The sequence below is a fragment of the Ambystoma mexicanum genome, chromosome 13, assembly GCF_040938575.1.
Source record: "Ambystoma mexicanum isolate Mex_15411 chromosome 13, UKY_AmexF1_1, whole genome shotgun sequence".
NCBI classification, from domain to species: domain Eukaryota; kingdom Metazoa; phylum Chordata; class Amphibia; order Caudata; family Ambystomatidae; genus Ambystoma; species Ambystoma mexicanum.
Genome location: NC_090938.1, coordinates 479525518 through 479546137, shown reverse-complemented (window position 1 = coordinate 479546137; position 20620 = coordinate 479525518). Strand labels below are relative to the sequence as shown.

Here is a 20620-nt window from a genome sequence, read left to right as displayed (position 1 = left end):
ATTACAAATTTGCCAGTCTGGAAACAATGGCACCGGTAATCTTACAGGCACCATTGTTTCCGGACTGGCAAACTATGAGTTCTGCAGACGGGTGCCGTCCCGACTGCCAGGTCTGCCCTGCCGGGCGGAACGGCACCGGCTCGCAGACATTCACTGAAACATCGGCACCGTCAATGGCGGTGCTGGTGTTTCAGTGGTCCCCACTCCCATAGAGTCCTTCGGGACTCTATGGGAATGGGGAACAACATAGTTACCAGCGCCTGACTTACCGGCAGCCGGGGTTGTAATAACCCGGTCTTACAGGCAAGACAGGAGCCAGTAACTGTTTACAGGTCCAGCGGCTACCTGCCGGTTTTAGTGGCCCAGTTACCGCCGGGACCCGTAATAAGGGCGGTCTTCTTATGCCAGCACAGTGAAGAACAGTGTTAGCACCAGAGAAGGGAAACAAATCCTCAGCCTGTGCATCGGTCAAATGGCCATACAGTGGGCCTCATTACGAGCTTGGCGGTAGCCGTGCCTGTTTTACATGCACGGCTACTGCCAAACTTGCTACAGGCACCGCCACCCACGAATGGGCAATTACCGGCCCATTACGAGTTGAATGGGCTGGTAATTGCCCACTCGCAGGTGGCAGTATTGCTGGGCTCCCCATCCCCATTCTGCCCCATAGGGCGGGATGGGGAGAATGGCTGCACTGGCACCGTTGATAAAGGTGCCGGTGCAATTACGAGTTATGCTTGCGGGTGCCGCACAGCCCGCCAGGCAAGACCTGGCGGGCTGACAGGCACCCGCGAGCAGAACTCGTAATTCGGCAGTACGGTGTGAACGGTGCTGGTGCCTTACCGGCACCGTTCATACCGTACCACCAACATTATAATGAGGCCCACTCACTTGAACCAAAAACTAGAACAGTGGCACTTCAGTTTGCACTAGGGCCAGATAATAGGTCATTGCACTTCACTCAGCACTAGGATCAGGCAGTAGAACAGAGACTCTTTACTCTACAGTAGTGCCAGTCAGTATGGCAGAAGCTCATCCGCCTGTAGCAGAGCAGGACAATAGAATAGCAGATCTTCAGTCCGTTCCAGGGTCAGACAGTGTGAGTAGTGCCTCTTCAATCTGCACTAAAGCCAGACAGTAGCTCTTCCATCTCCACTAGGGACAGACAATAGGACAGTGGCCCTTGGATATGCAATATGGCCGGACAATGGCTCTTCCATCTCCACTAGGGCCAGCCAATAGGGCAGTAGCCCTTGGATTTGCAATATGGCCTGACAGTTGAGACAGTGCCGCTTCCAGCTGCATGTGTACCAGGCAGTAAGACAGTGGCCTTTCAGTCTGCACTATAGCTAGACAGCAGGACAGTGGCAGATGGAAAAGCCACTCTCCTGCTGTCCGGCCCTAGTACGGACTGAAGAGCCACGTATCCTATTGAAGGGGTTGTACTGTGTAATTCTTGCGCTGATAATAAAGGTACACAAAGTTTTTCAAGTTTTCATGTAAAGGATTTAATCAGTGATTTAGGTAGCTCAGCTGAGACTTGTTTCGACCCTTTAGGCTCTTTCTCAAGGCTAAATTAATTCTTGGCTGCCCATGGTTGTTGGAATGTGTATTCTCCTGAAAGGCAGTCACTATCCAAAGTCCAGCCAGGGAGAACAGGAACCGAAAGGCCACAGATTTCCATAAACCCAACCATGGGCAGCCAAGAATAGTACTTAAGGGTTGAAACACGTGTGGGCTGACCTATCGAAATCACTGATTAAATCCTTTACATGAAAACTTGAAAAACTTTGTGTACCTTTTTATCAGCGCATGAATTCTGGGGTCCAAGCATGTCAATAGGATAAGTGGCTCTTCAGTCCATACTAGGGCCAGGCAGCAGGAGAGTGGCTCTTCCATCTGCACTAGGGCCAAACGGTGGGGACAGTGACTATTCCATATGTCTTTGAACAGGACAGAGGTTCTTCAGTGTGCACTAAGGACAGGCAATGGGACAGTGGTTCTTTAGTCTGTACTAGTGCCAGACAGTACGACAGTAGCTCATCTGTCTGTAGGAGAGGAAGACAGTAGGATTGTGGCTTTTCAGTCTGTACTAGGGTGGTAAAATAAGACCATGGCTGTTCTGATGAATGAGACAATAGGATAGCAGCTAGTCAGCCTGCACTAGGGCGAGACACTAGAACAGCAGCTCTTTAGTACAATGAGAGTCCAGGGTAAACGCTCCTCAGACTGAGCTAGCTTGAAACAACAGGACAGAAGCTCCCCTGTGTACTATGACGAGATGATAGGCCAGCTGCTCTTCAAACTGTACTATGAAAAATAACCGGGCAGCACTTAGGCAATAGGTCGACATCTCCTTGATATGAAGTCAAGTCAGGTTCGATAATAAGTGTGAGCAAGGCTTAGACTACAGGACAGCAGCTCGCCAGTCCCAATCAGTGAGAGAAGAAAATGATTGCCACCAAGCGTGGGACTCCTCGCTTTGTAGGTGTAGGACAGAGTCTTTGGGGGGGGGGGGGGGGCGGTTCAAAGCTATCTGGACTTGTCAGCAATGAGGCAATACATTGCTAAGGAACCGTACCCCCATTTATGTTCATGGCTGTCATACCATCAGTAGTCGGTGCAGTCGTTATTCAGCAAGACTGCTTCTATAATGTTATATCAAAGGTTAATGGAGTGTCAATTCACCTCAAGCTTAGCTGCATAGTGCTAGTCCAGTGTCTGAAGGACATTAGGCTGATACCGCTGTCTCTAATGCAAGGTGTCTTGTTTCAAAAAGTGCCTGCTTGCCACTGACAAAAGGCTGAGGCAACAGTTGTGTTTCTTCATAATTAGGAACCGACAAACATTCTGAGAACCTGGATGTCTGGTGGGAGCATAGACTTTAAACTGGCAAATAAGAAATTCCGAGTCAGAAGGGTTATTATTAGTAAATAATTTAAAATATATACTAAAAGGTTTCTTCATAATCAGGAAGTATCTCCACATTTAGAACCCTAAAAGACCCATTTCATGCCTGCCTACTTTTTTTAACTTGGACATAATTGCTGACACAAAGTTAGATATACTGCTGCCCCGCATTTCTCGTTGGGAAATCTTATAATCCCTACGCCCACATGATGGAAAAGAAGAAGGAACGTTTTAGTGTAAAAGGAACAGAATTTCTTTGTTCTGCTAGTGTGGGAGTAATAATGTTTCACTGTGCTAATGGCATTCAATGGAAGTTCAGTCACTGCTTGTCTTCGATTGGTTTTAGTGCAAGACCACTAGATCATCCCGTGATTGTTCAAGACAGGTAGGCCAGACCATGCATAGACTGACTAGGTCTCTGCCATTGCACAGGGATCTCACCATCGTTCCCCTTCAATCATGCATGGGGTTAAGGCACACTAATGACCTGCTTAGGCACTTAGAAATAGTATTTGAGCCATGTATAGGCAACCTAACATACAGCTGAAATCCCAGGCCAGTCTCCAATACACCCCACTACACCATGTAACCGTTCCTATCCAGCCTGGGGTTGCTATTGGGGAACATGCCCCATAATACCTACAAGAGTCGAAGCTGCAGCCGTTGGTCCTTTTGCTTGGAACATGACTGATGTAGGTTTTATCTCACAAATCCGAAATTGCTGATTAACTGGAATATGTTCCCTTTTGTCCTGCTAATGTTGGCCGCTATACATCTGTAAAGAGAAGACGAGAAAGGATTACGAGATATTCTTCCAAATTAAATACCAGTTGACTCAAGTCTTCTTGATCAACGGATAATTAAGGAACACAATCAACCCCTATCCGTTACAGAGACCCACTTTCCTAACAGGAAGTCTTACAGAGGTGCACATCGCACAATATTGGGCTCATGTTGGGGTGGACCCCATCTTCACAACTCATTAGGACAATTTTTCCTCTATCACCATTTCACATGGCTCAGTATTCACAACATGGAGGCCTGCAATCACAGACACTGTAAATGATGGTATGCAAGTGCAACACTCCATCCTACAAGACTTAAAGTTCAATAAAGTTAGCAATAATAGTATTTCCACTATACCCTATTCGTTTTGCTTCTTTGGGATATTCCTTGAATGCCTTGTTTGTAGGCTGTCTGTCTCTCCTACCATCTCCCTCAAACTCCCCACTATCGACAGGCCCCAGGACCTACTCCTTTTACTCTCAGAATGGGCAGAATCTCTCCTCTCTCCTGGCCTCCTCCCCCAAACTTCTCTTGCTTGGGGACTTCAGCCATCTTGATTCTCAGTATTTGGCCACTGTACTCTTGTGACCTCTGACTCTTTCCCTCAAAGTTCTTCCCCCTGGTCCAACCCACTCTGCCGATCACACCCTGGATGCGCTCATCTCAGACATCCCTCTAACCACTACCCTCTCCTAGTCTGACCACTCTCTCCTCCCATCTTGAACTCCCTGGCCTCCCAGTCGATGCCTTTAGCTGCAATGCCATTCTCCTTCTCAGTCATTTGACCGATGTAGCGTGTCAGTCACTGCATTTGCCGCCGCCTTCATCCCTCCTCCCACCCCTACTTTTGACTCGCCTACCAACTCTACAATGGCTAAATTCCATCGCTAACGCTCCGGACATCCTTGCCACCGTCATGAGGATCCGCATGAAGCCTGCCTCCAAATGCAACTCTTGGTATGACTCTGACTTAGCTGCTATGCACTTCTGGTTCAAAGCTGCCAAGAAGAAGTGGCAAGCCTCAAGTACATCCTCTGACAAACTCGCCTGTCACCTGCTCCAAAGGCAATATCATCTCGCCATCCGCTCCAAGAAGAGGGCTCATCCAGTCTTGCATCTCTGGGGCAACTAATAACATGGATGAACTTTGCAGTAGGATTGGAAAGTTCCTTGCAGATTTTGAAGTCTGCAGTCTCCTCTTCTCCCATGCCCTCTGCACTGCACTTGCCTCCCACTTATCCACAAAAACTCAGGACATCCTGGCCTCACTGTTATCTACCGCCCCACACCTCCCTCTTCTCTTGCCTCCCGTGCCCCCCACCCCCCCCCCCCAAGGCCTCAGAGGCATGGAGACTGCTCTCCTGGACCCCAGTGAAGGCCTGCTCAAACAGAATCTCCCAGGTGCAATTGGGCCCTTTCCTTTCCTCCAACTCACTCTACCTGCGGCGTCCCTCAAGGCTCTATCCTATCGCATTGGCTGTTCAACATCTACCTTGCCCCTCTGGCCCACTTAATCACCTTCTCTCCTCACTTCCAGTATTATGCTGATGGCACTCAGCTTTCCTTTAAGCTTCCATCCTCTACCTCCTCATCTTCCTCTCTCATACCGGATTGCCCAATTGCTATTCAGGCGTGGTGCTCTGCTAACGATCTCTGCCTTAATGCCTGCAAAACGGAGACCCTTCTCGTTGGGACACCTGCTCCCTGTCCCCACCCCAACCCCCCCACCCCTCTGGCCACTGTCCTTGGGACCCCTCCCATCACCCTCTTGTGAGGCAAAAAACCTCGGGTTATCTTGGACTCCTCTCCTTCTCTCTGCAGATCACGGACCTTGCCAAGAAGTCCAACTATCAGCTTCACCTCCTCAGAGGCATATTCTCCTTTCCTCACCTTCCCCCAGAAGCTCAATGTCTCCAGAGCTCTGATTCTCTCTAAGCTGGATTAGTGTAACATCCTCTCCCTCAGTCTGCCTCTTTCTTCCCTTCGCCCTCTTCAACTAATCCAGAATAGGGCTGCAAGACGTATCTTTGGCCTCAAGCCCAGGGACTGCATCTCTCCAGCTCTAAAATCTCTACTGGCTCCCAGTGACCGCAAGGATCAAATTCAAGACCCTTTGCATCATCCACAAGGCTGTCCGGGCCTGGGACCCCTCTACATCTAGTTTTCGCTCCCTGTTTACCTCCTTGCTAGAGTTCTTCGGTCCTCTAGCTACAACTCTCTGCAGGTCAGACGCTTTTCCAAGCAGAGAGTGGGAGGTAGATCCCTTTCCTCGGCAGGAGCCTCCCTCTGGAATGGCCTCCCTGCACCCCCTCATACTTGAGCCAGATCTTCTAAAGTTCTGGAAACTTCTCAAGTCTTCCCTTTCCTCCTCATTCCTTCTCCCCCTCCCGTGCTAATGTACCTCTGCAGCTGCAACTGGTGCCTGGGCCCTTACGAGTCTTCAGGGGCCAGGCCCCCCTTGACCAGTCCTCTAACAGCATCCCTAACCAGCAATTGCCCTAAACCAGCCTGAATCTGGTCTACCCCATCCATCGCACTTCTCCCTTTCCCACTTCCCCTTGGGCTCCTGTAAAGGCTCACTCCCCGACTTACACATGCAGAATAATAAAAAAAAATGCAACATACCCCAGTGGGGAATGAGACTAGGAGAACAGGTTGCAAGATTTAGTAAGTTTATATAAAGTTGGCATCCAGAGAAATCTGCTGGCTCAAGAGCGCTCTGGCAAAAATTACTGTTACAGGCAATAATAAAGGAAAACAGCGTCATAGATTACGCAACTAAAATGGGGTGCTACAACAGTGTGGGATTGGCTGGAAGCCATAGACATATAGATCGATGTAGGCGCTGCTTCTTCTGGATTGGTTCCCCAGATGGCGGGAGGGTGAGCCTCACGAGGTCCATCTGCATGTGTCTGGGATGAGAAACGACCATTCTACATATAATAAACGCCAATCATTAATATGCCTTTGAATAAATCTAGAAAACCTATAAATTGCATGCATATGATTACACCATCTTTCATTGTGACTTTTATGGGGTACAGGGCATAGAGGGCTTGTCCTCTGTAATAACCTGGGCAACTGGGTGGTTCTTAGAACATCAATGCAAGTGGGGTGTTGTAATGACATGTGTTGGTTTTAGGGCACAATATACTGAGACAGAGGTCTGGGTTTATTGGGGGGACTGTGAGGTGGGCTGCACAGCAGGGTCACACTTCTGGTACATCAAGAGAATACCTTAGGAGGGCACAGGGTTACATTGGCAGTAATTTTCCAACAGCGGGGGCAAGCGAGCAGGGTCATGTTTGTGGAGATGGATGAGCTACAAGGCATGGTTCGAGCTGGTTCACACACAGGACAGTGATCACAGAGGAAGAGTAAGAAGATACATTATGTTATTTGTTTCAATTATCCCCGGCGCATCCGTGAGAAAGGGAGTTGTGAAGCTTTCAGACAGGGAAGAAAAGGTTGGGGCCATGAGCGTGCTGTGCACGGCGCTGCAAAGGGGAGAGAAGTCTTTTCGTATTATCGAAGTGAGGCCTAGTCCAAAGATGGAGTCGAGGGCACACAAAATGGAAGCCAAGTGTATCCTGCAAGGGAACATCCCATACCTGATACCAAGGGGATTCTTTGCTAGGATACATGACATATGCAGGGAATTCCTTTGGCAGGGGACCAGGAATAGAGTTCCCATGTGGAAGCTACAAAACTCACGAGAGAGGGGGCATACAATTGCCGAACTATGAAATTTACTACATAGCAAGCCAGCTGCAATATGTAGCAAAATGCCTCTCAGAAGAGCCAACCTCAGAATCCAGGCTGTTTCGACTGGACTGCGTCCCATTTTTCTTGAAAGAAATGATGTGGCTGCCCAGAGCGGATATGGAAGGGCGCCCAAAGATGATACTAGGGTGGGAGATATGGTGTTGGGCCTGCCAGGTAATGGAGAACCCATCCCCATGTTACCTGCAAGTGCCACTAGTCGCACTGTCGGGAAAAGAAAAGCAATTAATGATGATCAGGAAGCCCCGTGAAAGCAACAATGGGAGACATATGGCAGAAGGGGAGGATAAAAGACTGAGATGTTGAAAGAGGAAACAGGGTTATATGCGGGACAATATATTACATATCATCGGGTAGTTCAGCGAATCAAAGAGACATGGTACGAAGTAGTACTAGAAGATCAACTGGACACCACCATTGATACAATGTATGACATAGAAGAAGGTGGACACGAGATATCTAGGATATATGAGTTGATGATGGCCAAAGTGGGGAAGGAAGTGGTACAACTGAGACAGGACTGGGAGGAGGAAGTGGGTGCCCCAATGAGTGATGGAATGTGGGAGCAAGCACAAGGGTACCATAAGAAAGTGTCAAGGACTGCAAGGCTACAACAGATACAATTATATATAACCCTCAGAGTCTATATGACACCCCAAAGGATAGCCAAATTTAAAAATACAGGACGAAAATCATGCCCCAAATGTGACGAAGAAAACGCCGGAATGGTGCACATGTTCTGGCCATGTCCAGTAATTGAGAGATTCTGGGTAGAAGTAGCACACAGGCTGGAAGAAAAAGGGATTAAGTTAGTGGTGGAGACAGTTTGGGCATGCCTGATAGGAGGGCTTCCCAGACCACGAAAACACAAGCTTGTAAGTAAACTAAAAGACCTGGCATACATACTTGCAAAGCGTAGAATCACCATGGGATGGAAGGCATGCCATAGACCAAGAATAGAGGTATGGTGGAAAAACCTTCTGAAATGGGCAGAAGCTGAAACCGCAGTATGGCAGGAAACTAGTAACTCTGGAGGGGAGGAGGCTGGAACGCTGATGGCCTGGAAACATCTAATAGCCACGTTACTTGGGCCCATGCAAGACAGGTCCAGTGATCAGGACCCAGCAGAGATCACAGGAGAGAAATCCCTACTGCAAGACGAAGAAATAGAATACGAAGGAGACTAGGCTTGAACGGGGGGGAAGGGAAATCGGGAGAAGCAGTGGACGCAGATGGAGTGATGTAAATGAAAAATGTGATTACATGCACTGCAAGTTTGGTTTGTGTTGTTTGTTGTGATAAAAATGGTTTTAAAAAAAATAAGTGTATCCTGCAATAGCCCCACTTATGCTAATGTTAGTATATAGGAAATGGAGGTGCCCCCCGCTATTACACGAGCAAGTGGTCTATAACATGCAGAATGTGTGAGGGGGGCCCAAACGACCCCTCACTCCCCCACACTCCCCTGAGCACTTGCTCAGCCCCCCTGGCCTCCCACTCCTGCATTTCACCCCATCCCTGACCCCTCAGACTTGGCCCACTTCCACCCGCCCCAGCACTTATGTCTCTGCACTTGCACTGTAAGAACATCACAAGGCCTAGTACGACCGTTACTGTTTTGTTCCATATGTCCCTCCACTGCCCCCGTCTCACCTTTTTGGTCTTATGGCACCTGGAAACACTTGTGTATAGGCACCATACAAATACCAAATAAATAGACAAAAATGAACACATTATGGTGGATTCTGTAGGCTGGGCTCATGTGTAAAGATCAAATCTTATGGATACATCTCTCAAGGATCAATTTGTACCTGGTTTCATCTGCTACTAGAGTCCCAACAGGAATTCACAAGTATCTTCTATTCAAGTCTAAATCAGGGCACAATGGGTAATGCCCAACATCACATAACTATTCACAATGTTTTGCTTTCTCAGTCGGTTAAATTCTCTTGAAGGATCTTTGCATACTAACCTTACATGATATGTTACCTGTAATGTGCTAACTGTTAATGTTTCCTCATGTCCAATGAATGCTGTGTACGTGCTCTAATGAACTATCTTGTAAGACATTTAACAGGGCTTTTGAAGAGCATGTAAGCTATCTTCTCAATTCTCAGGCTCTCTTTATTTACACACTTTCATTATTTTGTGAGACTGGTACTTGTTCTACTGAATGAGTCTTCACATTGTCCGTCTAACACCATTTTTACAGGTATTACAAAATGCTTTTCCCAGACTAGGTTTACTTGTACTGTAAAATCCCTCACCAAGGGTGCTTATAGACTCTTGCGAGTGGGCAGGGGTTACATGTACTATATTTTTTCTGTGCCCATTCACAAGCTCTTCTGAATGCTCTTGTCTAGCTGAAAGTCTGTTGTCCTGAATGCTCAATCTAAGACTACGAGTCAGAGAAGATTATACAGGAGAACTTGTTGGCAGTCTTAGATGAGCATTCAGGAGAACATACGGTCAGTCAGAGAAGAGCATTAAGAATAGCTCGTAGTGTTAGAATGCTCATTTAAGACTGTCTATAAGCTCTCCTGAATGTCTTCTCCGACTGATCGTATGTTCTCCTGCTCATCTAAGGCAGTTTACACGCTCTCTTGCATCATTTTCCAAGATGAAGTTTACAGGTTTTCCTGAATGCCATGTTTTTATTGTTTACATTCGCTACAATGGGTTAATCTCAGGCTCATTTACATGATCTCCTGAACACTCTAATCAGACAGTCCCTGTTATCTCCAGGCTGCTCTTACCAGACTGCTTACATTTTCTCGAACCCCTTTCTGGTTATGTTTGCATGCATGTTTTAAATTGGAAAGTATATGCTCCCATGAATGTTCTTAAGCTCTGCAGAACTTGTCACAGCGGTTTACAAATTATTTGGTCACATGAATGTTTCCTCAAATTCTGTGTAAATGTGCTCCCGAATGCTCATTCTAAATAATGTTTAAAAGGTTAGTCTGATCTGATTCTCAGACTGTTTGTCTCTTTTCCAAAAAGTCCTTCTGAAGACTTTTAACCTGTCTCTTATACTCCCTTATCATACCTTGTCCAAAAACAGGAAACTTACTCATACATTCATTAAAAAGCTCTTAGCCCGTCTCCTATATGGAGGAGCATACTTTCATTAAATAGCCCCGAATATTCACTATGTGTCAATGTTACCCATTACGAATAGACTTACAAATTGACTGGAGTTCAATATCTAGTGGATCACGGACCCCCCAGACCTACTTTTCATATTGTAAGGACTGTGATCAGGAAAAGGCTTGAGGGTACGACGTTCATTGATCCCTTTTTTTTGCTACACTTTTTGCTGAAAATCTTTTGCCAAAAAACCATAAAAAAAATATGGTGGTGAGGGCATATAAGGGGTAGGGTGGATTGGTGTGTAAGTATAAATAGGGGAAGGGGATTGTCCCCCCCAAATAAAATAAAAATGTGATGCTCGGCAAACATTTTTTGGCAAAAGTGCCACGAAAAAACAAAACAAAAAAAGTCGAAGAATGAACACAGAACCGGCTTGAGATAGTAATTTGTCGATTGCACGTCCTGCTTGTGGACCTTCTTTAATGCATATTAACATTCTTGTGTGGCCTGCTTCTACAAGGCATGTAATTCTGCCTTGCTATCTTATAGAGGAATTTCTGGGTAGGTGAACTCTGGTGAAAGGGATTGATGGCATTTTTCTTCAATTTCGAGGTCTTGAATGGGTTGGCTTTTTCACAGGTACAGATTTACCTCAAACCCTCAGGCATCCAGCATGACATGGGCCTGATTCATGGAACGTTTTCTTATGGGATTGCACCATTTTAAAAACACTTCAATGAATCAGGCCCATTGGTTACTAAGTTACAACAGATCCGCCTCCTCCCTTTTCCCGAAACATGGTCCGCCCTACAAGATTGGTGTGCACCAATGCCATCACAAAACATTCTTCCCCCACTGCGTACCTCCCTGTGTTCATAGCATCCGTTTCCCATCCTCGTATCTTCCCCTTACTCATTTTCTTCCAGCATACTAAAATATGCATACCTCAGGCACTCAGACTACTACTGTGGTGATTTGGCGCAGTATAAAGGCTTATTAACATAACATAGCATTGTGGTATGGGCGAATAGGACTGGGGTAACAAAGACTACCATTAGGTAACAGTTTTATGTGCTTGCCCCGTTTCTGGCCTCTGTTGACCTGCATACTGTTCCTTGTAGCTAGGTATGTAACAATCCTCAGTTTGTCTGCTTTGTGTGACCCGATCAGGGCTTTCATTTCTGTGCATGCAACCTGCAGCACAAAGGTGAGCTATGCAGCCACCAGTCCCCCCTCTCCCCCCCCCCCCCCAACAGCACACTTTTTTTTTATATGTACTCTTGGTGCCCTGCCAACCTGTTTAGATGAGCAGCCCTAAAAACATGATATTCTCGCTACTCGCTCTAAGGCAACCCTCTGGGGACGTTTAGTTCCAACAGAGACACTGAGCCATAAACAATAACAGATGAGGCCTGAAGCTGGGGTGGTGGAAGGAACCGAATATCCATCTCCCTACTGCCTAATGAGCCTGGAGTTGCCCTTTACTGAAATTGAGCTGTAGTAGGTTTCAGGCACCCCAGCCAGCCAGCGGCACACGATAAGGGGGGTGGGGAGGACCATGACTCCCATTAGACACAGCATGATAAACAGCAGTGCCTCTCTCTGCAAAGAGCAGCAGGGAAGTTGCTACACGATTTCACCTACATGGTTTCCGGTCTTTTGTGGCTTCTCTTGTTTCCTGAGCCTTTCCCAACACCGGCCCCTCCCCGAGTTCTTCAAAACTCACAGTGCTCATGATGCAAATCGGGTTGCGCAGCCTGCGGGCAGCTTTGCCTGGCCACCTTTTGTGTAAGCACCGTGTTTGCATTGGCTACATTAAGATGAACGCAAATCTGTGTTTTGCAAGACCAGGGCATGGCAGAAGACAGCAAATCAAGATAAATTCAGAAGGCGAGGACTAACGAGGAACAAAGTGGGGGGAGGGGCGGGGAAGCAACGGGGGTAAAGTGGGAGACTGAGGAGTGACCCAAAGGAGCCGCAATTTATTTTAAACTCTGGTGGCCAACACTTTATATTAACCAAAATCAGGGTGGGTGGCATCGGAGAACCTCAAAGCCCACACCCTCACCACCAGATCCAGAGGATGTCTGGCAGGGAGCGCAAGGCAGTTTAAAGGGAGAACGGGAACTATTCCCAGTACAAATTATAAGCAGTTATTGCAATGGGGGGGGTGACCAGATTTAAAAAATAAAACCCAAGGACCAGTCCATCCTACAGTATTTTCAGCACTCTAACCCCCTCCACCCCCTCCGATTGACATATTACAGTCCTTTCATGTATTTATTAACTTGCCTCTGTAAACACAACGAGTGCATGGTGCTGGTATCTGAAAGGTTGGGGATTCGAGCCCATAGAGATCTCTTAAGTAATACTGTGACATTCTGGTCCTATTATGTTTATTACAATTGTAACTATTGGTGAATGTGAAAACGTAATCATTGCCTGCAGTCGGATGGGACTGACATTGCTTGCCCTCTCCCACCCACTCTCCAAGTCTTGGAAAATGTTTTTAACTTAAAAACAAACTTTGGGGAAGAGGAGGGGTGGCACAGACAGTCTTCAATTCCAGGATGATCCTAGCAAAACAAGGACGCCTGGTCACCCTAATTGGGTGGCCACAATATTTTAACTCAAGGGGTGGGGGGGGGGGCTTAGCATGAACGGCTTTGTAGGTACCACTGTCCTACGGCATTTGATAAGTGATGCAAGGAGGACATTAACCTCTAGACCAATTAGCTTTCTTTGGAACCGGGTCACATCAGTGAGGGTAACAAGATTTTCAAAATAAGAAACCGGGGCAGGTCACCAACATATAAGTAGGACTACAGTGCCCGCAACCATAAAACGACTAAAACCAAAACAGTGTTCTAATGAAAGTGCAGTCTTGCTTCAATGTTCGTGGGCTGTCCTGGAGGCACAGAGCTCTGATTGGAGGAAAGAGGCCATGGAGAAAGGGGGACTGTCTGGGTGGGTGAAAAGCAAGGTGGGAAGCTGTGGCTGCCTGATGCCGTGATTTCTTAATCTGGTCCCGGCAAAATCCGGGAGGATATCCACCTCTCACTCAAAGTCAAGGATTTTTTAAAGTTAAAACAATCTTGGGATGCCGGGACTGAGGGGCAAATACTGGGAAGTCTGGTAACCCTACATGAATACTAATCCTGTCTTAAGCACAAAATCATGCAGTTCTGGGCAGATCATTTTCTCCCTGTGCCCCAACATGGGAAAATTGACTGTATGGTGTGCCGTCTAGTACTGCCCCATTATATGTTCCCATCGCCTGTATCAGAAAAGAGGTTTGACAATCTAAGGTAGGAGCTTACATAAGGGGCAGAGCCCCAGAGGGGACCCACTAGCACCCACCACCCAGGCTTGGGCGTGGCAGGCGTGGTAGAGGTCAGGAAATGTAACTTGTGAGTGTTTTGATTTGAGCGTTGCATGAAGATAAAGAGAGCTAGTGTGGAGCTGCATGCATAACTCTCTGAATAAAGATGCATAACTTGCAGAACAGGTCGCTAACAGTGCTCCAAGCAGATGTTTAGGAACAGTGGTCACGTCCACATCACAGATAACGATTCAAGAGTGACAGAGCAACTTTAATTGATGCAAGAAAATGTTTCGATTTGTGGCTGAGTTCGCATAATCAAATATGTCGTGCTGCAGTGTGCCACGAGTGTCCATGGCAGAGTTTACCAAAGTCAAATGTTGGATTAAACGGCAGAGTTTAGTTGGTCAAATCATACAATCCGAGGCTTTAAAATAATGGTTTGATGGGCAGGAGTTAAAAAAAGCGACTCTGTATTAGGCAGTATCGAGTACAAAGGAGCTTCCTCTGGCGAACAAGGAGCTGGTACATAGCGTGTTGGGAATCTGAATTACACATGAGATGCAACCTTTACAATTCTTTCAATTATGTGTTTTCTGGTTGGGTCCTAATGCTCCTTTCTATACATTCCCAAACACAAAGAGTTAATGTCGTATAGATATGCTTGTGTGGTAGCAGCTGACCTTGGGAGTGAGGTAGCTCCTAGAAGCTGTTGGTATCGAGCTAACCAGATTTTTCTCGGCTACCAACAGGACATAAATAGCTGAGCTCCCAGCAATTTCGATCCCTGTATAAGGTGTTTTATTAAATAGAGCATCAGAGTATATGCCTAAAAGCAATGGCTAGTGAGGAAATGAGTCACAGCATCACAAAAGGCAAGTACTGTCGAGTGGAATTCCCTTTAATACTGGTGCGACACCACACAGCGTGATCACACTGACAGGGTTGCGGTTTGGTTTTGTGGCGCTGGCAGGCCCAGAAATAGCACTGCCTGTGAGATGGTGTGTTAGTGTTTTGCTAGGTGTTGGTGGTTGACACAATGGAGTTGGTGCATTCGTGCAGGTGAGGTTGCCTTTGTGAGGTGTAGTTGAGGGTCTGTTGGTGTTGCTGTACCCTGGCCTGCATAGGGCAGGATTGGGCCAAGGATGGCTTAATGGATGTTGCAGTCTTGAATATTCTGATGCTTTCTTTAATGTAATTTAGTACCCAGCGAGGGGGGGTGTGGCGACCTCCCAACCAATGTAACACACAGGGATAAACCCCGCTCCAGGCACCCTCCGAGCGGGAAGCTGCCATCTTCCCTTACTGGAATCAGGTAAGTGTGTTTCCTGTGCCCCCAAGACCCCACCCCACCCCACTTTTCCTCATATTTAAGCCCCTCACCCCAACACCTCCCCACTTGCCAAGTGCTGCATTGTCCCTCACTGGCGCCAGGAACAATAGTGTTCCCGACGCATCTCTGCCTCGCAAATGGCCACCATGGAAAGGGAGAAGGGTTATGTGTAGTTCTCTTCTTCCCGATCCATGGTGGCCATTTTCTTTGTCTTTTTTTCTAGGTTTACATGCCGTTTCTTAACTCGAGAAGAACAAGTTACTTTCTTACCTGGTAACGTTCTTTCGATGGGATGGTCCGACGACGTATTCCATATCTATGACATGTAATCACCACAGCTGTGCTGCTTCGGAAACTTTTTTCTGCGTTCTGCGTCGATGACGTCGATGCGCCGTCGTCGAGGGCCTCCTCCGACGTCCGACGTCATCCGATGTTGTAAGTAGGACGCACGACGCCCGTAGCCTCAGTTGTAGTTTTTTCCCCCAGAACGTGTGACACTAGTCAACTGCCAGTCAGACACAAAGCCTTGCGGAACGTAAGCTGCAATCGCAAAAGAAATTCTGCAGCGGGGAAGGCAGGGCGGGAGCGATATGGAATGGAGAGGTCTGCAACCTCTCAAGGCTCTCGTCAGCCTTGCTGCCAAAAAGGTGTTCACTGTCAAAGGGCATGTTGAGGAGCCGGGACTGCACATCAGGAGCAAACCCCGACTTCCGCAACCAGGCAAACCTGCGTATTACGGTGCTCGCCGCCATGGACCTACTGACGCATTCAGCTAAGTCCAAACCCGACTGAAATGACTCACACATGGCATCCTTACCATCCTGGACCATAGCAAGGAAACCATCCCGTTCGTCCCTTTCGGGAATATGTTCAGCCGCTAATGCAACACAGTTCCACAGAGTGTGTGTGAAACGAGACAAGGCACAAATGGATGTCAGTCAGATCATCCTGCACAAACTCCCCTGGGGGAGCAGACCATCCCAAGTACTCAGAAACCCTAGCCATAAGGCGCCGGTACGAGGAATCGGCATGAGAGCCAGGTTCAGGCCTACAAAACTCCACCTCCGGAGAGGTGTCCAGTCCACTGGCATCATGCAGTGACTGTCTCAAATCGTCAAACTGACTCTGGCCCGAGACAATTTCATCTGGAACCTGACTAGGAACCAGGCCATCAGAATCCTCATCCGCCTCTGAAATATAGTCCAGGTGGCGAAAAGAAGGCACCCGAGAGTGCTTGCTCTTAACCAGAGCCTTCCTAGGGGGTTCTCCCGTGCCACGGGGTACCTCCGACACGAAAGGCGTCGATGGCGTCGAGCGAATTGGCGCCGGCGTCGAGAGAACTGGCATCGGCGCCGAAAGGATCGGCGTCGAGGAAATCGGCGTCGACGTCAGATGCAGCGCCTCCAGCATCGGCGGCGTCGACACAGCCCTCGAAGCCAGAGCCCCGAGCGTGTCTCTCGACGACCTGAGCATCGACGGCTTCGACGACTTTCTCGGAGCTGGAGCCTCGAGAAAGCCTGTCAACGCCCTCGACACATCAGATGTCGATGTCTTCCTCGAAGACCTCACAGGTGCATGCGGTCTCGAACGCGTCGAGGACCGGGACCTGGAACGGGTACGTCGAGAACGAGCCTCCTTGTCCGAACGGGACCTCTCCCGTGACTCGTGCCGACCACTCTTGCGAGCGGTGTCTCTCGACCCCTCACGGGGGCGCGGACGGCTTAGTACCCTGCGACTCAAGAATCGCCAGCATTTTCTTCCCGAAGGAAGCCCATTCCTCCGGCGTCGCACGGCTGGTGGGTTAAGCGACATGCCGGGCAGAGTCCTCCTAAGAGGACCTGGAAGACGACCGGTGTCGGCGCTTCCAAGAATGCCTCGGAGAGGCTGAGGAGTGGCGAGACCGACTCCTAGAAGGAGACCCACGAGACTTCCGACGATGACGCGGAGAGTCACCCCTCGAAAGCCCCGCAGACTTCGACTTCCTGGGCTTGGACACCCGACCTACCGACAACTTCTTCTTGCGTTCACGTAAGGCTTTGGACGTGAGCGACTGGCAGTCGATACAGTCATCCGTGTCGTGGGCCTCCCCGAGGCACCAAAGGCAGGCGTCGTGCGAGTCCGTCACCGACATCTTGGTCCCACACTCCCCGCACTTCTTGAAACCCGGACGCGGGGTCGAAGACGAAGTAGAAGACATCTTCACACAAAGGATTTTCACAAAACGAACAGGTTCGAAGAACAGAACTCCAAAGAGTCAAGGCGTTAACCGAGATTCACGAAGCAACACGTTCACGGAAAAAACGGAACTGAGGCTATGGGCGTCGTGCGTCCTACTTATCACATCGGATGACGTCGGACGTCGGAGGAGGCCCTCGACGACGGCGCATCGACGTCATCGACGCAGGACGCAGAAAAAAGTTTCCGAAGCAGCACAGCTGTGGTGATTACATGTCATAGATATGGAATACGTCGGAGGACCCAATCCCCTCGAAAAATATACTATTAGTACCCCGGTACAACGTTCCGGGGTACCCATTTAGCAATAGAACCCAAGGAGGGAACGCCTTTACTGATCTGGTAATGCCTCAGGGCTTACGTTAAGCCCTTGCTTCGATCAGGCTTGTAACTGACGCCCCAGGGCATTACCAGACCGGTAATCCCCCCCCTCCCCCTCCTCATCGGGTTCTATTGCTTAAGTAAGTGTGCAGGTTTCAGGTGGGAGGGCGGGCCCTGACTTAATTAATGGGGATGGTTTATCCTATTGAAATGCAAGGTCTAAAGATAATCTGATGGAAATGGTGATGTCGCTATGTCCCGGAGTAAGGTAAGGAGGGTACAAAAAGGCCTAGCAGTGTGGATCTGTGTGTGCTTCTAGGTCTGTTATGAAAGTGGGCCCTGGGTGGAGGATTGCTAAGCACTCATTAAGAAACAAGGGAGAAGTAGTCTGGCTGAAGTTCAACTGCTCTGGTGTTAGATAGTAAGGGTACTGAAAGGGTTTGGCAGGGTAATTCTCTCATCAAGTGCTGAGCAAGTTAGGCGCATCAAGTGCAGAGGGTCTAAAAGAGTGTTTGGGGTGTCTGGGCCCCATGCAACATATCGCACCTGCTAAAGAGTAGGTGGACAGGGAACAGGAGTGTAAAATGATATCCCAAGAATATACAGGATCTATGCCTGCTCCGTGCATAGCTCTCCATCCTAGCCAATCGCTGGTAGACACCCGTAGCATCTGGTGAGGATAAAGAGTGAAAAAGGGCTGGAAGATAATTTAAAGGAGCCAAAGCAAGATAGTTCTGAGGGCCCTCAATAGGTGGGTTCAGTTCCTCAGTCTTTGCAGATGGGGGTGAGGGGATCGAGTGAGGAATCATGGATCTCAGACGCAGGGAACTGAGAATGCCAATGTCATGTTGTGGCCGTGTGGGCTCATTATGTGGGAGGGGGGCTAGTTGCTGCACAGGAGATGGAAGTGTGGAAGCGACAGAGGGGGAAGCCTGGCAGTTGATGAATGAAGTTGAGAATGATAAGACGTTACGTGCCCATGTCTCCTTATATCTGTGAGGACCAGTTATCTGAAGACAAGCCCCACGTCTTGGGGATATCACACTGGTGATGAGGGTCAGAGGACCCTGAGAAAGATGCTGGAGCATGCACATATCACAGAGCATGCATGGTGCGGTGCATGCCTTCGGCTTGCTGGCACGCGGCTGGAGCCGACGCCACCCCAAATGCGATGTACGCTCGCCGGATCTCGGCTTGAGCATACAGGCACGCCCCCAGTTCAGAACAAGTCAATTGGTCACAAATCCACAATAAAGATGAGGAGACAGGAAAAACCACACCTGTACAACCCAAAGGAAGGTGGCAACAACACAAACAGGTCGGAAGAGGAAGGACATACCTGCGACAGTGCTGGCATGGGCATCAGGGGCATTCCAACCAGCTTCAGGTGACTCTCACTACAATTACCCGTGGCATGTGACCAGGAAGGCACCAGCAACCTAGGACCTAGATGGGTGCGATGGCTCTGTGACTTCAAGGTATACACTGATGCCATGGGGTTGCTGGATGACGAAAGAAAGCAGAATCTTGTTCGTGGTAGGACCAGCAGTAAGGGACATCTTGTATGACTTATTGGACAGTGATGCAGCTTCATTTGAAGAGCTGAGATATACGCTGTCGACCTACTTTGCACCACATACCAATGTGAATTATGAAAGACATGCATTTCATACCCCAAAACAGGGAACGGAGAAATGCTGGACAACTTCGTGATGAGGATTTGAATCTGCATCAAACACTGAATTCCATAGAAACGATGAAGCATTACGATCACAATTGCAGGATGCAAATCACCAGCATTCAGGAAAAAACTTACAGAAACAAAGGTCCCTAGAAGAAATATTAGCCATGGCCCGCATTGAATCAGCAATAGACCAGCAAATGGAGAACATGAACAGAATCGGCATACATTCACTGCAAAAAAAAAAAAAATGGAAAGCATCAACAAGCACGCACCAACACCCACCACGCCTGCTGGGAAAACAGAGCAAATCTCTTTCAAGCGCGGCTACAATTTTCCACACAATGGGCCTTGCACGCCATAGGACAGAAATGTTCAGCCTGCTGGGAACATGAACACTTTAGAGCGGTCTGCCGGAACATGTCCACAGTGAGACACACCAACACATCTCCTCCGGAAGGAAGGTACACTCAGTACAGGAGCAACGGGACCAGGGCAAGTGGCGAGACAAGGAAAAATCCACACAATTGGGCGGAAGACAGCAGACCCCCACGCCAGAAGAAATTGTCACTCACCAGCAATGCACGGTTCCAGGCAGCCAGAGAAACACGTAAGCTACATCGAGGTATGCTACCCCATCAAGCAGTGAATCCTTATCACCAAATGATGAATGTAGAAAGCAAGGATATGTATGTGCTCTGGGGAACGACATGGCGAAGTAACAGTCCATTATTGACCATGCAGGTAAATGGAATACCAACAGAATTCCTCATAGATACAGGTGCGACAGTTGATGTTCTCCATGAGGAAGCATACAACAAATTGCCACAGCCACCAAAATTGAAAACATTGAGGGTAGACATCTATCCGTATGGATAACACCTACATGCCCCCGTTGTGTTCACAGCCACCTGCTCACAAATCTCATGTGGCTCGCATTCAACTACACGTCCTGAAGACAGAAACTGAAAGTGGATGGATTTTGAGCTTTAGCACGGCACTGTACATGGGTCTGGTGCACATACTAAATCAGACCATGGCACACAAATACCGAGCCATAGATGGAAACATCAAAAAGATATTTCCGGCCCTATTCAAGGGATTAGGCAAGCTACATGATTGCAACGTACAGCTACACATTGATCCATCAGTCAAA

The 20620-nt window shown here is 48.3% G+C and overlaps 1 protein-coding gene across 2 annotated transcripts in view; it reads right to left on the bottom strand.

Annotated features, from left to right (window-relative positions):
* LIMD2 (LIM domain containing 2) overlaps positions 1–20620 on the bottom strand; it is a 190506-nt gene that overhangs the window by 59211 nt on the left and 110675 nt on the right. For both annotated transcript variants that reach the window (XM_069634121.1, XM_069634122.1), the window contains exon 2: positions 3554–3685. In XM_069634121.1, the coding sequence (XP_069490222.1) occupies positions 3554–3595 (42 nt within the window). In that variant the 5' untranslated portion in view covers positions 3596–3685. The remainder of the gene's footprint in view (positions 1–3553; positions 3686–20620) is intronic.